General features: G+C 38.4%; 2 protein-coding genes across 2 annotated transcripts; both read left to right on the top strand.

The window, feature by feature from the left end:
• Positions 1-1892: 1892 nt before the first annotated feature.
• On the top strand, positions 1893-7629 carry LOC118826565 (olfactory receptor 10A6-like; the record flags this gene model as incomplete). Its single annotated transcript, XM_036597573.1, has 2 exons — positions 1893-2860; positions 7443-7629. Coding segments are annotated over 2 exons (1155 nt in total), but the record flags the coding sequence as incomplete, so codon positions are not given.
• Positions 7630-12305: 4676 nt separating this feature from the next.
• LOC118796977 (olfactory receptor 10A6-like) lies at positions 12306-13282 on the top strand. Its single transcript, XM_036556160.1, has one exon. It carries the CDS (start codon positions 12308-12310, stop codon positions 13280-13282), a length of 975 nt encoding a protein of 324 aa, XP_036412053.1. The 5' UTR covers positions 12306-12307.
• Positions 13283-19149: the final 5867 nt, after the last annotated feature.

Here is a 19149-nt window from a genome sequence, read left to right as displayed (position 1 = left end):
CCACCATCTGAGCCCCCAGCCTCTGGATCACCTCTAACGTAATAGGCTGTAAGGCCAGATACCAGTGTGTGATCCGGGCATTGGTATCCTTAATGTGGTGGAGCAACTGAAGAGGGGCATGGTCCGAACAAAGCGAAAGGGCATCCCAACAGGTAGTAGCGTACGGTGAGGACTACCCATTTATCCAGACCATGAGCCATTAAAACATGATCAGAGCCTCAAACAACACAAATGGGAGTGTTACAAATTGGTGTAAACAAACTGTGTGAAGAATGGTGTTTTTTTGCAAGATACTAAAGTCAAGGAGATCTGCCAGTAACCCTTGGTTAAATCCAGTGTCAAGTAAAAGTGAGCACTGCCTAAACAATTGAGCAGCTAATCAATACACGGCATTGGATAAGCATCAAATTTAGATATTGTGCTGACTTTTCTATAGTTGATACAAAACTAAACAGTCCTGACAGACTTGAGAATGAGCACCACGGGGCTGTTCCAGTCACTGTTTGACTCCTATTATTCCCATATTGAGCATGGCCTTGACTTCCTTCTGAGCTACGTTTTTGTGTTTAGGTAACTTATAAGGGCAGCTGTGAACAACTACCCCAGGGGCTCCTCTTGCTTAGAAGCGGCACAGGTCAGTTCCTTAACTAATCCTTTAAACTGTGGCCACTTTGTCCCCAAAATCAGAAGACGGGTGAGGCGAGGACTAACTGCCACCATGACACTACGTTTTCTTCCCAGAAATCAATCGTGACAGACACCAGCAGATATTTGTGCATATCCTCATGAATACACTGCACCTTTACCTTATAAGCCTTCTCTAACACCACACATCATCCAAGCATCGATGGATTGTGGTTTGGTTACAACCTAAATCCACCAAAGCTTGGTATGCACCCCTATGACTACTTGCTGGTATGCGGTACATTCTAGCTAGATCAGGGGAGATGTGTGGAGAGTCAGGGGTCCAGGGTCCCCACCTTCTTGTGCAGACGTTGGTCCTGGAAATGGCCCAGTTCTCCACATCACCTACATGCACGATAGAGGTTGTTGAGTTAGGGCTCCTACCCCGTATATGCCCCCAGACGTGTCTCTGCCAGAGTTGTGGCCACCTCTAGGGACTCGGGATGATGACTCTAGACACAGCCTGCTGTTTCTTTGGGTAGGCATGCAAGTAACTGTGCCATTACCACCAGGTTGAAAAACTGTTTACTGTTACAGAAGCATGACTCTAACCAACAGAAGAGAAAGGCTATGATGGCTAGTAGTATTTTTCAGTTGTGGGAAACTCCATTAACCAGTGAAGTAACTGTATGCAACTGCACCTCCTGTAATTACTTTATTTGATTAACTTTTTATTTCAGCATATTCCTTCAGTAACTGTTTTTGTTGTTGAAATGATGTACACCATTATTTCATCTCTTTAATAGTCTGAAAACTATTTACAAAGACCACTAATGACTAGTAAGATGACAATTAATCACCCTAACTTCAAACTGAAGTTTATAATGAAGTGTATAATTAGGTACTCCAGAGAAACTTTTGGTTTAATTGGGTACACTTTAACAAACCTAATGATTTCTTTGTTTGCACACTCAATGACTAATTAATCCCAGACCACCTTTTGAGACATTTTCCAGCTCCTTATACTTGTGATATACATGGCCAGTTCAATAAATATAATGTAGGACTGGAGAAGGTGTAGCTGAAGTTTAGTAAGTCATATTACAAATCGCTTGTAACATTTATTGCATGTGTTGTTCCACATTTCACTGTTGAGTGTGTTGGATTATGAAGAATATGTACATTCTTTTTGTTAGTTTAAAGTCTTGATATAAACATTGTCAATTTTCTCCTCCAAGCTGTACAGAAGATGAACTTCTCAACTGATTTCCAGCAATGGGACTGATGCATTTGATAAGGGATTTTATTTAATTGCTTTTAACACTTTGGGCAATAAGAACTACTTGATACTCACGTTGGTATTAATCTACCTGATCACTCTGCTATGTAATCTCATTGTGCTGGTGGTGTGCCTGATGAACTCCAGTCTACAGAACCCCAAGTTCCTTGCTGTCTGTAACCTTGCTGTAGTGGATATTTCGATAAACAGTGTTATCATTCCGCAAATGGTTCCTGTGTTTGTGTTCAACCTCAGTCACATCACTTTTGAAACATGCTTCTCACAGATGTTCTTTATGCACTTTTTTGGTGACATGGAATCCTTTTCGCTTGCCCTCTTGGCCTATGATCGCCTGATTGCCATCTGCTTTCCTCTGCGCTACCCTTATATCAACACCAATCTGAGGATGGGCCTCATCATAGTTGGGCTTTGGTTTCTTGTATTTCTGCTTGATATTTTCCCAGTAACTCTGGCCAGCAATCTCCCCTACTGCAAATCAAGAGTGATTCAGAGTTGTTGCTGTGAGCATGGCCCAGTTTTTGTTTTAGCATGTGGAGACATCTCATTTAACAAGAGACTGGCAACTGCTAAGACTCTGGTGGCTCTGCTTGGTCCTCTGACTTTCATCATTCTCTCTTACGCTGTTGTGGTGTTTGCAGTGTTACGGATTGCATCTGCAACACAACGCCGGAAGGCCTTCCACACCTGCCTTACTCACCTGGCCCTGGTCCTAATTTACTATGTGCCAGTGATCCTGGCTTACATACTAGGGAACATGCGATTAGTGCAATCAAAAGACCTTTACACTGCAATTCTGACAGTGTCTGTTACCCTCCCACCCATGCTGAACCCGATCATATACAGCTTAAAGACTGAGGAACTGCGAGATAAAGTGCTAAAATATCTTGCGCAGCCAAAAGTGACACCACAGTTAAAAAAACAAGAGGCCATCAATCGGTGAGAGTTTAGACAAATTCATTGCATTTTCAAATTTAAGGCTAGTTTTGAACTGTACTGCTTGTCTTTCTGATGTAAAACAGGAAAATGAATTTTTGCATTGTAATATGTGTCTATTGAACTATTGTATAAAAATGTTTTATGTTAATGTTTTCTAATGTTCAAATGTTTTCTTGAGTCTTGAACATTTCTCAAGGACATATTAACTGAACACAATTAAAAAAGGCACAAACAACATGTGTTTCCTCAGAGCATTAATGTGAAATGCCTGACAACTGGCAATAATTTTACTAATGCATAGATTATATCGCTGTTGTCAGAAGAAAACCTTGTATCTCCATTTTTGATGTTTTTCAGTTTTTGACAATTTGAAAATACTAAATAATAATAATAATAATAATAATAATAATAATAATAATACTACTACATTTAATGATAAATGGAGTGAAACAAATGACCTAAAATGACTTGGAAAAAAATCTGGTTCCATTGACTTACATAGAAAGTAAAGAAGGTTTTTTCCTTCTCCTGTAAAGTTATCATTATGGATATCTGAGGTTTTCTTCTGACCACAGCAATATGTTATTTTGATTTAGTGAACTAGCTTTAATTTAGCCTTTAATATAAACTGTTGACATATGCTTGTAACATATATAGTTAATGGGACAACAGCATTTTTTCAATATTAGAGTTTTTTTCCTTTAAAGAATGCTAACAATTACTTATGTATTTAGGTTGGTGAAGGTTTTAAGGGTGTCTTTATATATGAAAAGGAGCAAGAGTCACACTGTTTGCTGCTCTGTGACTGAGTAGCATCTGAAAATTAGAGCTGACTGTGTTGGATCTGAACTCTCTAGAGTGGTAGACCTTCAGGACCAGAACTAGGCACCTCCGTCTTAGAAGCAATGGTCACTGAAAATAAATACAAAAGTTATTCTGACTGATGACATTTAACCTATAGTGGTAATGTCCTGTTGGGGTAGTTTCTTTCAAGATTACAAAGCCCCCATGTAGAGGTCACGAGGAGTCATTGGATAGTGTGCTCAGAATTACTGAGCCTAGTCCTGTGCCGTGGCTTTTGCAGTCATCATAACTCGACCCAATTGAACAACATTGAAATACTTTTGGAAGAATCATTTTCCGTGCCTCAAGTACACTTCCATTACTTGGAAAAGTGAATGTATGCCAAGGCACACTGAAGCTGTTCTGGTAGCTTGTGGTGCCCCAACATCTTACTAAGACACTTCATACTGTTTTTTCCTTTAATTTGTCACCAGTTCATGAGGCCAAAGGTTGAATCTTGCTGCTGTACTAGGCAGCACAAACCAAAATTAGAACCAAATTTATTTCTTTGTAATAGAAATTTGTCTTTTTTTGGCCACATAAGCATACAACATTTGCTATTAACATTCAATACATTACCCAAAAACCTGTAAGCAAATTCAAGTACATTCATCCTACATGAAATATCAGAACTAGATTTAGAGTGATCTATGTGTGCTAAATGTAGAAAAGATAAACATATGTTATCTGCATATACTGAATATACATGTGCTGCATAACAGTACAGCTATTGGATAGTGCTTGTCTGTTGTGGGAAGAATAATCAAGCTGTAGAACATGTTCAGTGCAAAATTCAGAGAGATGGCAGTAAATAATACACTGGACATTAATGCTACTAACCAATAATATTACAATATCCAGCTTTCACAAACACTTTTCTCAAATCCAGCATTCACAGGAAACATCTACTTCTAGGTAAAAGTAAGTATGTGTCCCAATGCTGTTTCCTAGTGGTCAGCTGCAACCCTTCAGCCAGCAGTCACCTAAGTAACTGTACTTTGTGACTATTCTAAAGGATTATTTTGATTATTTTTTTAGTATTTTATAGAATATTATTGACAGTGAATATTGTAATTTCTCATACTTTTTTAATTTAGACTTCCCAGTGCATTTTCCCACACTTAAGTCTGGACTAAAAAGACTAGTGTCATATCTGCCCCCCTCTGGAGACTTGGGATCTCCCTGACTTTGTCCACTTACATACCTACAAGTGATCCTGGACTCATTAACTGGCTTTTATATACACTTTTTTCTTGTTAAGTGGTTATAACATCTGTCCATCGCTAACCCGGGTCCTAGCCAGTTTCCCTTATTCCTGTGTTTTGACCCTTGCTTGTCTTTGTGTTTTGTTATTATGGATGTCTCTGAAATGGCCTGCCTGTATGGATTTTGAGTATTGGCCTTCCCCAAAGCCCTTTTGCACTTGCAGCCAACCTTTATGCCTGCTACATTACAGATGACTTTGCTAATCAAGGCTACAGCAAATAGCTTCAAACTTATCACCAACATGCTTGTCTCAACAACGCCAGCTTAGCCCAGTTTTTACTATGAGGAGCCTCTATTTGGGCCAGTTTAATGAGTTGTTCCTGACTGAGGAGGCTAAGTCAAAGTAAAGTCAAGGCAAGTCAAGTCAAAGTTTATTTATACAGTGCTTTGTACAACAGGGTTTTGTCACAAAGCAGCTTTACAGAAAAGAGTCCAAGCCCCCACGAGCAAGCAGTGGCGATAGTGGCAGGGGAAAATTCCCTAAGCCAACCTATATTCCTGCTACATTACAGTTGGTACTGGAATTTAGGCCTAGGAATAATCCAGGTCTGGGTCTCACAGATCTTATGTTCTATTTCCAGTCAGTCAAGTTCCCTCATTTTAATTAATTACTTATTAAAACATCCAAATTTGCTATCGATATAAAATGAAACTGCCCATAACTATTCAAAATTGTTTTTATGTATGGACCAGCCAATTAGTGACCATACCACACACTGCAGCTTTACACATCACAATTATTCGTCAAAACATTATCTTTTATATACTAAAGTATGTATATGCATTCAAATCTAGATGCTCATTTACTTTCCTTTTTACTTTCTACTTGATTCTGCTAGAGAAAGAGTTGATCATAAACTAAAGATGTGGCTCAAGAGCAAGAAAAATATGAAATATGCAGCACAGATGAGCTTTCAAGACCAGAGTGCAAGAGAGCTGTGTGTATGTAATGGTGCAACAATTTCTGATTATAGTTTTGAAATGAAAAACAGCAAAACAGTTCAATCTGTAATTTTTCGCTTTCTTCTCTAAGCCAACATATCTGGTTTGGAAAATACAGCCATTATCTGAACATTCTGAAACGGAGCACTAGATATGCATAAGGTTGGATTTACACATTAGCACTAGGAAAGGAGCACCCCTGATGTGTACTATTAAAGCTCAGGTTTAATTATATCTCATCTGTAGTACAGGAGTTTCTAATTCCTGGACAGGAAACATATTCATTAAAATTGATGGTATAGTTACAAAGACTGGAAAAAAACACTAGTGAAGGACATTGTAAATATAAATAAAAAAATAAATCGTATACCGAATGCAAAACTTTTGCTTTGCAGTTTCTGCTTTTGGCCAGTGTATCAGTATGATACATCTTATGATACAACTTTAGGCAAAATGGAGTAGGTAGTTCTGGCTTACCAAGAACTTGCAGAGGTGACAAAAACACTACGGGGGGTTCTCTGGATTAGCCACCTCAACACCCATCATTGCATAATAATAACCTGTAGATGTCATGGAGGAGCCGTTTTTTTACAGTGTGTTGCCACAGCATCACTGGATGCAAATTGTGTGTGGAGCACTGGCAGCACGCCTCAACCCCCTGTCCAAAATGTGGAGCAGAGTTCCCCTCCATAAGGTTGTACGTATGTCTAGTATATTAGTGTTAGCGAAAAATATTAGTGGGTAATTGCACAGGCTTGCGATGACCACTGTTCAGTCCTGTTAACTTAATTTCAGTTGTAGATTTATGTCTTTGTTTTGCTTTAAGTCAGTGGAATTGAAGTTCAAATCAATTGTTCTAACTGTGTGCTTTAACAAAAAATACGTACATGGTTCCTGAGATGTTAATGACTTTCAAGAGATAGTTCAACTGAATGTTGTAGTTGATTTGTTTAACTTGGTGCTGTGAATTAGCTTGGTTAACATGATACTGCAATACAAAGTGAATTCAGTCTTCATAAAGTTAAAGTACATATTTTGAAAGGTAAAAATTGTAGAAGTTGCCAATGCCTTGTTTAGAGCAGTATAACAACGTCTGAAAATTGTTTATTAACTGTACCTTAGTCAAATAACAACCATGATATAATGACCAAATAAAAACGAGAAGTTAAAACAAAATGAACATAGAACTGTTACAACAGTTGTCTTTTTGTTTGTTTTTTTAAAGCAATGGTTCTAAAACTGGTCATAGGGCTCCTTCAGACCGTCCATGTTTTTGTGATAACGTAAAAATGTAGATTATCTGTAAACGACCACTGTGGCTGTAGGTTTTTATTCCAACAAACCAGGAGCAGATGTGATCAACTGTTGAAGCCTAAGACCAAATGATTTAATAAGTAGGATCAAGTAATTGATTGGAATGGATACCCTTGTCAGTACAGTTCCCAGGTCCTGCTGTAGTAGCAGTAGGTTCTGCTAAATTCTTAAAGGACAACCATCTTGCCAGGTGATTTGGCATCCCCTTTACTAACAGTTCTACCAGAAAGACTCAAGAGGTGATCGTGATGGAGGGTCATCAGCCCAAGTCTGGACCCTTGCAGATCCTGCCATATAGGGACAGCAGGGGCAGAGCCTACTCCCTGGACAACTGGGCGAGGACCAAAGTGGTGGTGCTGGGGAGGAAGGAGGGGAACATTGAAAAGTCAGCACCTGCAAGTTGAGTCATTTTTAAGACAAGTGTAGGTGAGTGATTGTTCAGAGTAATGAGTGACGTAGAATTGGAGTCTCCCTGGTAGAACTTATGCTATTTATTTATACAGTAATATTCACCCACAAGGAGTTGAACCTTTCAGGTGAGTTTTGAAACAGGACCTGACATTCTGCAATGATTAAGAATTCATTTAAAGATGGATCTTTGTTCAGTATTGTCCTACAACAGTTTACTAGTTTATACACTGGTTTGACCCTTAGGGTGCATATGCATGTTTTTGCTGCCTTGCCCTGTTGTCTTTCTCCTATTCTTGGTCCACCTATCCACAGAGCTTTGAGACTTCTGATTGGCTGAAGCAGGGGGCACTCCAGCTATAAACAGGCCTGGGAAAGCAAGATGGTTGTTGGCTGCTTCTGCTATGTTGCCCTTAAAAGAAGGGCAGTTCAAGTCTAAATGATGAAAGAAATAAATGTTGATATTGCTATCTTATCTGGGTTCATGGTGTCTTGCTCTGGCGGTTGGGTTGCCGTTTGGCCCTTTTTTTGTTTTTAATGTACGACCTCTTGTAAAATCCTCTAGATCTATGAGGTTGTAACGTACACCTCCCTTGTAGTTATGTTTTGGCCATTTTATCAGAAACATCTACCATGTATAGGCACACTCTGTACTAACTACTGACTAGTCCATCTGGCATCTTTAACCTATCCACCAATGCAAAGGGACGACCACAGATGTTGGAGGAGAATACACACATCAGCAAAACCATAGTCACACACTCATAACTCTTGCAATACAAACTACCATTACTGCTATGCTCATAAGCAGAATGCTGATCCACAACCAATATAATCTGGTCCCTTACAATGAATGGGTACAGTACACTGGGGCTGATCATCAGCCCAAGTCTGGACCCTTGCAGATCCTGCCATATAGGGACAGCAGGGGCAGAGCCTACTCCCTGGACAACTGGGCGAGGACCAAAGTGGTGGTGCTGGGGAGGAAGGAGGGGAACATTGAAAAGTCAGCACCTGCAAGTTGAGTCATTTTTAAGACAAGTGTAGGTGAGTGATTGTTCAGAGTAATGAGTGACGTAGAATTGGAGTCTCCCTGGTAGAACTTATGCTATTTATTTATACAGTAATATTCACCCACAAGGAGTTGAACCTTTCAGGTGAGTTTTGAAACAGGACCTGACATTCTGCAATGATTAAGAATTCATTTAAAGATGGATCTTTGTTCAGTATTGTCCTACAACAGTTTACTAGTTTATACACTGGTTTGACCCTTAGGGTGCATATGCATGTTTTTGCTGCCTTGCCCTCTTGTCTTTCTCCTATTCTTGGTCCACCTATCCACAGAGCTTTGAGACTTCTGATTGGCTGAAGCAGGGGGCACTCCAGCTATAAACAGGCCTGGGAAAGCAAGATGGTTGTTGGCTGCTTCTGCTATGTTGCCCTTAAAAGAAGGGCAGTTCAAGTCTAAATGATGAAAGAAATAAATGTTGATATTGCTATCTTATCTGGGTTCATGGTGTCTTGCTCTGGCGGTTGGGTTGCCGTTTGGCCCTTTTTTTGTTTTTAATGTACGACCTCTTGTAAAATCCTCTAGATCTATGAGGTTGTAACGTACACCTCCCTTGTAGTTATGTTTTGGCCATTTTATCAGAAACATCTACCATGTATAGGCACACTCTGTACTAACTACTGACTAGTCCATCTGGCATCTTTAACCTATCCACCAATGCAAAGGGACGACCACAGATGTTGGAGGAGAATACACACATCAGCAAAACCATAGTCACACACTCATAACTCTTGCAATACAAACTACCATTACTGCTATGCTCATAAGCAGAATGCTGATCCACAACCAATATAATCTGGTCTCTTACAATGAATGGGCACAGTACACTGGGGCTGATGAATAATGCAGCAACCGATGGGCTACAGTTAGTGATTATAAACCTATAAAGTGCACCTATATAGTAAGTGTGGCTGAAAAAAAATAGATGCAAGGTAGGCAGACTTAGTAAACTTAGCACCCTTTAACGAATTCTCAGACACAGACATACTTACCCAGGATTCTTTTGCCATTGCATGCATCAACTGCCCTATTGAGACCAAGCAGGGCCATCCTGCAGGTAAGGTTAGACATACAGTACTTGACTGTTATGTCCTCCATATCCAGTTCCTCTTGGTCCATCAACTACATAAATCAATCAATCCATCAAATCAATCAACCAACCATGATTTTCACTCTGAAATACATTAAGGGTGACCCTCATTTTCAATGCAGCCGAGCATGTACAAGGCAAAGGGATTGAAATTAAAATGGAATTTAATCAGTTTAAACTAAAATGAACAGAACTACATGAACAAATTAACATTAAAATCAAACAAAAGCAAACAGGAAAAATGGAAATAAAGAGAACAATTATGAAATAAAATTAAAAAGAAGAAAAGAAAAAGCAAATAAGTACAAATATTGTAAAAAGTAATAAGATAAAAGAAAATAAACATTAATAGAATTATGATCAAGTTAAAAAAAAAGATTTTAAAGTTAAAAATAAGAAAACATGAGCAAACAAATAAAAAATAAATAAATTATTGGAAAATAAAATAATAAGACACAAATAAAGTTTTAAAGAGTTTCAAAAACTCCTGTAGTGAATTCCAGCTCACTGGTGCACTGTACCAACTAAAAACTCTAGGTACCTGTCAGGTGATCCTGTTACTAGACTGAGTCTAATAATTACTGTTACTGTTTATATGAAATATTTAATAAAATAATATTTTTTAAAGTTACTACTGGCTCAGATTTAAGATTAGGTTTAGGGCTGGGGTTTAAGGTTAGGATTATGTTTATGTTTAGAGTCTATTAAGAGTATAGATTTAATAGAATCTATTACATTTCTCTGAAAGATCAGCTGCATGTAATTTATTGTGTATATATCGCTGTTGTCAGATCAGAAGTCTTCAAAATGGTGACTTTACAGGAGAAGGATAGAAGAATAGATAGATAGATAGATAGATAGATAGATAGATAGACAGACAGACAGACTGCTGAAGCATTAATTGAAGCATTATACCTCCTCTACCAAACTTTACAGTTGGCACAATGCAGTCAGGCAGGTAACGTTCTCCTGGCACTCGCCAAACCCAGACTCGTCCATCAGACTGCCAGATAGAGAAGCGTGATTCATCATTCCATAGAATACATTTTCACTGCTCCAGAGTCCAGTGACGCAGTGTTTTACACCACTCCATCTGACGCCTGGCATTATGTTTGGTGATGTAAGGCTTGCATGCAGCTGCTCAGCCATGGCAACTCATGCCATGAAGCTCCCAGTGCACAGTTTTTGTGCTGATGTTAAAACCAGAGGAGGTTTGGCACTGTACAGTTATTGAATCAGCAGAGTGTTGCCGACCTTTATGCACTATGTGCCTCAGCACTCAGCGACCCGCTTAACGTGGTCTGACACGTCATGGCTGAGTTGCTGTGGTTCCTAAATGCTTCTGCTTTTCAATGATACCACTCACAGTTGATTATGGAATACTTATCTCATGTTCGTTCTTTTGTTGACTTTCACACAGATACAGCTGCCTCCTGGAGGGTGTTCTTGATCTGGCCCACTGTTATGAAGGGGTACTTCTTTATGAGGGAAAAAAAAAAATCTTGTCACTCATCAGAGTTGTTGTAGTCTTTTGGGACGTTTGGTGTTTGAGCTAACCAGTATGTCCAGTCTTTTTAAAAATGTGCCAAATAGTTGCAACACCTGACCTTTTTGCTCTCTTTGATGGGTTTGAGAGTTAAGAGCAACAGATTTCAAATACAAATGCTACAATTGAAATTATAGGCAAGGGTAAAGGGCACCAGGGCCACCCATCCTAGTGTGCCTGCACTTCCTTTAAAGCAGTCAGCTGTGCTGTATGGAATAAGTTTAGAATAATCTGACCACTGGCCACCCAAGAGGACAGCCACATAAGGTGGCAGGCACATAATCACACATCATATCAGTAAAATTAAACCAATATGAAACTGGGAATATTGCACATTTTAATAAAAGAAGAAAATGTTTTAATTTGGCCATAGTGATGTAACTGCACCCCTTGTAATTGCTTCATTTAATGAATATCCCAACAATAAATGTTTTTGTTGTTGTAATGAGGTAAAACATCATGTGTCCTCTTTAACAGTCTGAACCTAATTACAAAGACCATTAATGACTAGTAAGCAGATAATTAAGCAACTAATTTCAAACTGAAGATTATAATGAAGTTTATAATTAGGTGCTCCAGAGAAACTTCTGGTTTAATTGGGTACACTTTAACGTTTCTTTGTTTGCAAACTCAGTGACTAATTAATCCCAAACCACATTTTGAGACATTTTTCCAGCTCCTTATATTCTGGCCAGTTTTATATATCAAATGTAAGGTTGCAGTTAATGTAGCTGGTGAAGTTTAGTAAGTCATACTACAAAAAGCTTGTAATATTAATTTTATGTTGTTCCACTTTGTCACTGTCAAGCATGTTGGGTTGTAAAGAACATTTACATTTGTAAGTTTACATTTTTTACGCTTATTTTTCGCACTTTATTATTGTTAGAGAAACAGGTACATTATGCATACCTATGGAGTTCTCACCTTAATATAAACATTGTCAATTTTCTCCTCCAAGCTGTACAGAAGATGAACTTCTCAACTGATTCCAGCAATGGGACTGATACATTTGATAAGGGATTTTATTTAATTGCTTTCAACACTTTGGGCAATAAGAACTACTTGATACTCACATTGGTATTAATCTACCTGATCACTCTGCTATGTAATCTCATTGTGCTGGTGGTGTTCCTAATGAACTCCAGTCTACAGAACCCCAAGTTCCTTGCTGTCTGTAACCTTGCTGTAGTGGATATTTCGATAAACAGTGTTATCATTCCGCAAATGGTTCCTGTGTTTGTGTTCAACCTCAGTCACATCACTTTTGAAACATGCTTCTCACAGATGTTCTTTTTGCACTTTTTTGGTGACATGGAATCCTTTTCGCTTGCCCTCTTGGCCTATGATCGCCTGATTGCCATCTGCTTTCCTCTGCGCTACCCTTATATCAACACCAATCTGAGGATGGGTCTCATCATAGTTGGGCTTTGGTTTCTGGTATTTCTGCTTGAAATTTTCCCAGTAACTCTGGCCAGCAATCTCCCCTACTGCAGATCAAGAGTGGTCCAGAGTTGTTGCTGTGAGCATGGCCCAGTTTATATTCTAGCATGTGTAGATACCTCTTTAAACAAGACACTGGCGACTGCTAAGTCTCTGGTGGTTTTGCTTGGCCCTCTGACTTTCATCATTCTCTCTTATGCTGTTGTGGTGTTTGCAGTGTTACGAATTGCATCTGCAACACAACGCTGGAAAGCCTTCCACACCTGCCTTACTCACCTGGCCCTGGTCCTAATTTACTATGTGCCAGTGATCCTGGCTTACATACTAGGGAACATGCGATTAGTGCAATCAAAAGACCTTTACACTGCAATTCTGACAGTGTCTGTTACCCTCCCACCCATGCTGAACCCAATCATATACAGCTTAAAGACTGAGGAACTGCGGGATAAAGTGCTAAAATTTTTCATGCAACAAAAAGTGACACCACAGTTGCAAATGAATTAGATGCATTTGTTACATTTAAGTCTTTTAGTACTGATTGAACTGGACTGCTTATTGTTTTGATGTAAAACTGAACCATATTGTAAAGATGTTACAAAGGAAATTTTTTACTGCACAAAAGCTTAAATCTTGAAAAATTCTCAAAAATGTACAGACTGAACATGAGCGCTATTAAAAGATTATTTAAAGCAAGCATGAGAATGTAGGAAATGATTAAGGATGTCAGAATTGTACTCCAATGCATATAACACACTATGCTTTGACTCAGTGAACTGGTTTTGAGTGATCCCTTTAGGATAAATACTAATATTAGCTTTTGACACTGTCATGTAACATTGATTAAGTTAACAGTGCAACAGTATCTTTATACTTGTAGAGTCCTCATCCTTTGAAATTTATATATTTTTATTTAAAATATATGTATGTAAAGGTTTTTTGAGTGTCATTATGTATGTAAAGTAGTGGGAGTCATGCCGTTTTGTTGCTCTGTGATTTATGTATGTAAACTTTAGCAGTCTCCCTTCTGAGGGACACCTTGTTTACACCTTGCATTGCCGTGTTCTTTTTATCCAGATTGTATCTGGATAAACTTTGGCTGGATTCCTTTTACACTTTCCACTAAAATGCTTCCCAAATAAAATGTTAAAAATGTTACCAATACTACTTTTCCCATATAACGCATGTCAAAACATATGCTGTTTACGTTTTACTTTTGTTTACTCTTTTCCCCATTATGATAATAAGTGGACAAGCTCAGCTTGCACACTTTAATTGGCCTGGAGTGCATGATAGCATTTGGTTTGGTGCTGACTACAGCTATTACATATCCCCCGTGTCTCATTTTTGTTGTTAGACCCCTCACTTGCTAGTCAGCCCTCAGCAGACGCATTTCCACTTTCTTAATTGTATAGTGGATATATAGATAATGAAACAAGATCCATCTCTGACCACCTCCAAATGTTCAGATCATAATCTGTTCACAATGCATCCTGGGACTGTTTAAACCTGACTTTTATGAAATAGCAACGTGATCCGATCAGCAGAAACTCAGATTAATGTAAAGTGTGAACAGGCACTATGTGATTGATCTGATTGTCACTGCTTCATTTTGCATTTCTAACACAGGGATGCTGAGTGTACAGCAGCACCTGTTTTCAGGATTGTGGAGCTGCAACTGCTAAAAATAACAATAAAAATGATCTGAACTTTAAAATGAATGTAGTACAGACCTATGTGTGCTTGTTTTAGAGTGGAGTGGTATTTTTGTGTTTATTCATATATTTTCAAAATCTGCAGTATACATTCACTGTCTAAGTTAACATTGTCTTTTCATATAATGTACACTTAAGCCATGTGAGGAATAAATTATGACCATCTTCCTTTCCTCCCATAACTGGCTGCACCTTCCCTACTTGGTTGTTGCTACTTTGATCTCACCCACTTAAATTCTCAATCTATAATGAAGCCTCATTGATCAGTGACCTCATTACCCAGAAGAAAGTGGATATGTTTTGTTTTTTTTCCCCCTCAGGAACTTGGCAACAACTTGGTGACTAATTACATTTAAATATGCTGACTCCCCCAGGATACAGTTATCTATCAAAACCCCCATTAAAAGGAAGAGAGGGGTGGGCTGACTGTGGTTTATCATTCTGGTTTAATACTCAAAGAACTTGCACTATTCAATACTACATCCTTTGAATATATTGCTTTCACGGTTGTTTCCTCCTCACCTCTGATGTTGTTGTTAGTTTATCACTCTCCCAAACCTGCTGCTGGCTTTTGTCAGAAATTTATGAACTCCTCACAAACATCATCTCTTTGTTCTGCTGTAATTGTGCTTAGAGACTTTAATAGCCTTGTTGAAACTAAATGCTCTTACACATCTGAGTTTAATTCAGTACTAGAATGTTTTAACTATGTAGCACGTTGACGTTCCAGCTCACATTCTTGATCATATTTTTGATTTACAATATTTGACCTACATAACCTACCAACTCCTGACAGTATGGTTCCCCCTATAATGACACTGTCTCTGGATTGCATAATGATCCAGCCCCTTTAAAGAATAGACTTGTTCCAGCCACACACTTGCTTTCTTAGTTCATGCCTGAACTAAGAGTAATGAAGGCCACTAACTGGCATCTAGAGCCCCTTCATTTAAAACTGGCCCTACTGTCCACTCACTACTTTACACTGGGTGTATTCACAAGTATAAGGATGCCTTAAATACTGCTCGCTCAAACTACTACTCCCCCATCATGAACAGTGCTGAGTCTAGACTGAAAACACTCTTTAGGACTGTTAACAAACTCCTCCATCCTCCTGTGCCAACGTGCCCCAGAACGGCTGAGCAGTGTCATGTTTTTTACATACCTTTGAAAATAAAATGTAATCAAATATTGTTTATTTCCTTCTGTCTCCTCAAATCACTCTCATCTATTAATTTTCCTACTCTGGGCACGAAACTAACTTGTTTCACACATTTTTGACTTCATTACTGTCTCTGTACTTATCATTAAGTCTAATTCTTCCTCCTGTAAGCTTGACCCTGCCCCCACCCCTCTACCTATGATATGTGCATCTATAATCAATATTCCAATTGCCATAGTGATAAATGAAGGTCTCTATTCTGGCTTTGTTCTTACTGCCCTTAAAACTGCAGTAGTGACTCCCATACTTAAGAAACCAGTTGGATCCAGCCTCTCTTTCTAATTATAGACCCATCTCAAACCTTTCAAAGTAATGGAAACAGTGGTTGCTTCAAAACTTCATACCTTTCCCAATGATAATGAACTCTATAAGCCTTTTTAATCTGGTTGCCAGAGCAAAACAGCACTGAGGCAGCTCTCCCGCATGTGGTCAATGATCTTCTCTGGTCTGCTGATGTTGAGTGGTTCTCAGTATTCTCCTTCTCCTTGACTTAAGTGCAGCATCTGACACTGTAAATTATGATGTTATTATTTCTCATCTTTTCTGTATTGGTATAACTGACACAGCCTTACAATGGTTCAGGTCATATCTTACAAACAGACAACAGTTTATCTCAATTGGTCAACATAAGTTCTCCACCTCTCTTTGTTACGAGTGGTGATCATCAGGGTTCAGTTCTTGGACTCCTTTTTTTCCTAAGCTTACCCTTTAGCCAGATTAACTTTCACTTCTATGCAGGTGATATTCAGTTATATCTCAGTTATACTCCCCCTCCGATTCCCCTCCCAGTACACTAAATAATTATATTTCCAATTTAAAGCTTGGATGCACAATAACTTTATGATACAAAACACCAATAAAACTGGTTTTACTGGTTGGTCCTAAATCTTTACTATCTACATCATCCAATTTCTTTGTTAGTATTGATGGTGTGCTTGATAAGTCTGCACTTGTTGTCAGAAATCTTGATGGTCTACTCAGCCCATCACTTTTGATCATATCAATCTACATATCAAGTCCCTGACTAAGACTGCTTTCTTTCAGTTATATAACATTGCTCATCTTTGCCTGTTCCTGACTGATAATGATGCACAAATTCACCCCATCCTCTCTCAGCTGCACTGGCTACCGGTCCTGTCCCATATAAAGTTCAAAATCCTTCTTCTTACATTTAAAGCCCACATAATCTTGCTCCCCTCTACCTCAGTGAACTCCTAACCTCTTCTTCTTCCTCTTGCTCTTTCAGGTCTTCTTGTAATAACTAGTGAGCCAGATTGCTTCCACTATTGGATGCTTTGGGGGTGCATCGCTAAAACACATGCAGGTTGAGTTGCAAAGAGGGAAAGAGTGTGCAGAGCTGTAGTTCTGAGCCCTAAAGGAGCCTAATATATTTACACTTAAAAAATATCTAACACAATAATGCCCAATATTATATCTCCTTCAGGTGTGGATTGGAGTGCGGCTTTTCAGTGTGTGTGATGGCTGTGGGACATAATTGGTTTCCATGCCACACATGAACAATCTGATTATGGAAATGAGCTGAGCAGTAATGTTTCTACAGAGAAATCAGGGTGTGCGTAAGAGGTTTGATGTTCAGTTCCATGTATCTATTGTCATCTCTCGCCACATTTGATTGATGTAAATGATCTAAGAAAAATTGTAATGAAAACAAGGCAAGTTATTTTGCATGAAGTCACCATTCATGTGAAGCACCCCCTACTTCCCAGGGGTGCCCAAGCGGTGCAACCATTTAAGCGTTGGCCCTATCATCAGGAGATCGTGAGCTCAGTCCCTGGTGATGCTACAGCCATCTCTGGCCAGGAGTCCAAGCAAGTACATTTGGTTTGCTCCATCTGGATCTCCCCCATCACTCTGAAGTAACAGACATAACAGAACTGTTTTTTTATGATAATTATTTTTATGATAATTTTTAAATCACTTTTTAATCATTTTACCCTGTAAGAAGGTCTATTTGTCTAAAAATAAATGTTTTGAATTCTGCCAAACATTTGTATTTTTTGTTCATCTAAAATGTTGCATTCAAAATGAATTAGAAGCAAAATATAACTAAAAGCTATGGTGTTTTTTTCACAGTATATATTAGACCTTATGAGAACTGAGGTGTCTTGTATTATTAACACAAGATGGCAGCAAATCACCCAAAGTGGCAGAAGATGAAAGTAGAGTGTCATATAAAGAATCAGATCATCTTGTCTTGCAGTTCAAATCATCAGTTGTACAGTATAAGAAAAAGGATTAAAAAGATACATTTTCACCTGCAACTGTTATCATGAATTATATATTCCATAAACATATAAAGAGTTTAATTCAAGCTCAAAGAGCTGCACTAATTTCTTACTTTACATTTACCTTTGGAAAAAAAATTTACATTGTAAAAGTTTTATATCTATTTTAAATCCTAGGCTTATTAGATACTAAGGCTTATTATTCAGTAACTACAGGGACTTCAGTGCAAACTGGCTGAGCTATTCTTAGATTATAGAATTATTTAATAAAACTTTAGGCCTGTCGGTGGGTCCTGGCCATGTAGAACATTTAGGTTATGTGGTATTCATTCATTTACCAATCCGGATCTCTAATCTATAATTCACTGGAAGGTTTCTTAGGCAACCAATAGTGCTTCTTTTATGGAATCAATCCAAAGAACCCTTTTGGCACCTTCATTTAATAAAGTAAAGTGCTGTGTTTAGTTTAGTGCTGACACAGTCACATAGATACACAATAAACAAAGATTAAAGAAGCAAAGAAACGATGTGATATGGATATCCAGCAGGTGTGTTTGCTATGCTGGCAATACACCGTAAAATAAATTCATTACCTCAGGGGTTCGGAGGCCTGCTCATAGAGTGAACTTGCTGGCTGTACTTCATTTAGAGCAATCTTAAATCCCTAGACTAGGCTTCATAGTCTTCAGGAGCATGTAATTATTTGAAAATTCCAGGTAACATCAAACTTTGAACCAAACTTTTTTAACCCCTTAAACTCTGAAGAGGCATCAGCTGGTCGGGACAAATTTTCATCATTATTATAAAGTTACATTTCACTTTCATTGCTGTCAATTTGTTATGACCAGGTCTAAGATCAAGCTGTAACAGAGGATAGGTACATAGTATAGCGAAAATATATGTGAGCAAGAAAAAGAACACAGGAAAACAAATATAATTCAAAAGAATGTCAATTGTACAAGTGTATTTACAAGCAGACCCATGCTACAGACAACTTTGTGAATAGTACGATTACAATCTTAATAACAAAACCATAATTTAAAAAGACAATGTTAATTTTAGAAAAAAACACCATTATGCTTTCTGGGCAAAATCCCCTTCATCATTCTAGTGCCAGAGGCCAGGCCACAGTTTTCTTTTTCATTGGCCACTATGATTGACCCTGATAATCTGGAGCTGTACAACATGGAC

Source organism: Colossoma macropomum, unplaced genomic scaffold (genome assembly GCF_904425465.1).
Source record: "Colossoma macropomum unplaced genomic scaffold, Colossoma_macropomum, whole genome shotgun sequence".
In the NCBI taxonomy this organism is placed as follows: domain Eukaryota; kingdom Metazoa; phylum Chordata; class Actinopteri; order Characiformes; family Serrasalmidae; genus Colossoma; species Colossoma macropomum.
The sequence above is the reverse complement of the archived record's forward strand: the minus strand, read 5'-3'. Positions and strand labels throughout refer to the sequence as shown.

What these genes read in the sequence shown, in the direction of transcription:
- LOC118796977 (XM_036556160.1), top strand. Translation starts at nt 12,308, where the DNA reads ATGAACTTCTCAACTGATTCCAGCAATGGGACTGATACATTTGATAAG.